Source organism: Nematolebias whitei, chromosome 23 (assembly GCF_014905685.2).
Source record: "Nematolebias whitei isolate Nwh7 chromosome 23, NemWhi1, whole genome shotgun sequence".
NCBI classification, from domain to species: domain Eukaryota; kingdom Metazoa; phylum Chordata; class Actinopteri; order Cyprinodontiformes; family Rivulidae; genus Nematolebias; species Nematolebias whitei.
The window spans coordinates 20,949,554-20,951,370 of record NC_056520.1 but is presented as its reverse complement, the minus strand read 5'-3'; the positions used below and the strand labels follow the sequence as shown (position 1 = coordinate 20,951,370).

At 41.6% G+C, this 1,817-nt stretch overlaps 1 protein-coding gene across 1 annotated transcript in view; it reads left to right on the top strand.

Annotated features, from left to right (window-relative positions):
- The window catches only part of wbp4 (WW domain binding protein 4), a gene marked incomplete in the record, with an annotated part of 4,822 nt that extends 3,409 nt beyond the window's left edge, over positions 1-1,413 (top strand). Inside the window, 3 exon segments of the mRNA XM_037696550.1 lie at positions 258-457; positions 550-776; positions 851-1,413. Of these exon segments, the coding sequence (XP_037552478.1) occupies positions 258-457; positions 550-776; positions 851-1,052 (629 nt within the window).
- Positions 1,414-1,817: the final 404 nt, after the last annotated feature.

The window sequence follows — 1,817 nt, the reverse complement described above, 5'->3', positions numbered from 1 at the left end:
CTGCTTTAATTGATCTGACCTGCAGTGATGTTATATTGTTATGGAATTGTTTTGTATTTTTTAAAATGAATAAACTTTATACCATACCATGTTTATGTTGGTAACAGCTGGTCAGGGCAGAGAAACAATTAAAACATGCAGGATGGTGTTCCTCAAGGACCACAGTTGGGAACCCGTGCTTTAATTGATCTGACCTGCAGTGTTGTGTATGGCGGTAACAGCTGGTGATTGTGTTTGTTCGTCCTCCCCTCTCAAAGAGTCCATTTGGGAGAAACCAGCAGATTTTCCTTCCAATGAGGCGTCTGGGTCAAGCAAGGATAAGGAGAGCCAGGAGGAAGCTATAGCTCCTGAGCCGAAGTCGCTGTCTGAAGGAGAGAGCTCCAACGAGGCGTCCCAGCAGGCAACAGTAACTGAGCAAGCCAACCAAATGCCTGAAGTCCCAAAAATCGACTTTAGGGTGAGACTTGGCACTGAATAAAGAACTTTAGCTAACAAACTCTATTAAAAAACGGCTAACTTGATCATTTATCCTCTTGTTTGTGTTCGCAGAAAAGAAAAGCGGAAAATGAGCCTTTGGAAAACCAAGAAGATGATAAATGTAACGCTGATGCTCCAAAAGAGAAAGAGATGAAACCAGAAGAAGAAACTCAAAGCACAGTAGCAGAACCCGAGAGGACAGAAGTAAAGATGACACCAGTGGAGATTAGACTAAGAAAGCCCAAAGCTGCCAATCCGTACGGAGCATGGGAGCAAGTCCGACAAGAAGAGGATCCATAGTGAGTATCAAACATTAGGTGAACAGATTAACGTGCAGGCAGCAACAGGAAGTGAATGTTATTCTCCTCCGCAGTGCGAGTGTGGACTTGGAGCTGCCTCAGGTTGAGGAGGATACAGCGAGCGCTCTGGACGACCTGCCACCAGAACCGAAACCTAAATTCAAGGAACGAATCATCACCTCGCTCGGGGAGGAGAGCGGACCGGCTTCCTTTAGGAAAAACAAGACTCAAAATGGGAAATCCAGGCGCCTCCGACAGAGAGACGACGACGACTGACCAAAAAACAATAAATAAATAAAAAACAGGCCTGAAAGCTGTAGCTTTGACAAAAACAACTCTTTCTGGGAACATTTTTGATGCATCGTCATGAACTTTAGATTTTTTTTCCTCACACTTATTTTGTTTTTAAAACAATTTAGCCTAAATAGTAATAATGATTTCTGTCATCTCAACATTTTATTCGTCCTGCCTTATGAGCTCTACCATCCCAGATACATTTAAATACTCTTTATTTCCAGAGCTGTATATATTTTTTCTAGTTTAGGTTGGACGTTTTTTTTTGGAAGTTCTTCAAAATGGGATCACAATAAATGACGACCGTCCTGATAGTGATGTTATTTGGAGATTTGAGGTTTAACGGATGAGAAAAGGAACGAGAGGTTTTAGGTCAATTGGCACACGCTTGCAGGGTGTGACATAAACAGTGTGTGTTAAAGGCTGATATGTGGTTTCACCACACCCTGCTCCTGGTAAAGCACCATCAGACACTTAAACAAATCTGCCCTCCATTACACCCTTAATTCTGAAGAAGTTTGTGAATAAAAAAAAAAAAAGGAGTTCATGAATTTTAAGGCAGCAGCACGTCTCAGAATAGTTGATGTACATTGAGAGGCGGGCTTTAGAATGGTGCACTGATTTTAATTTTAATTTAACCTTTATTTATACAGGTTAGTCTCACTGAGTCAAGAGGACTCATTTACAAGAGACGCCTGTTTTAGGCAGGCAACATAGTACAGACAAAAACAATAAGACATTTGAAAT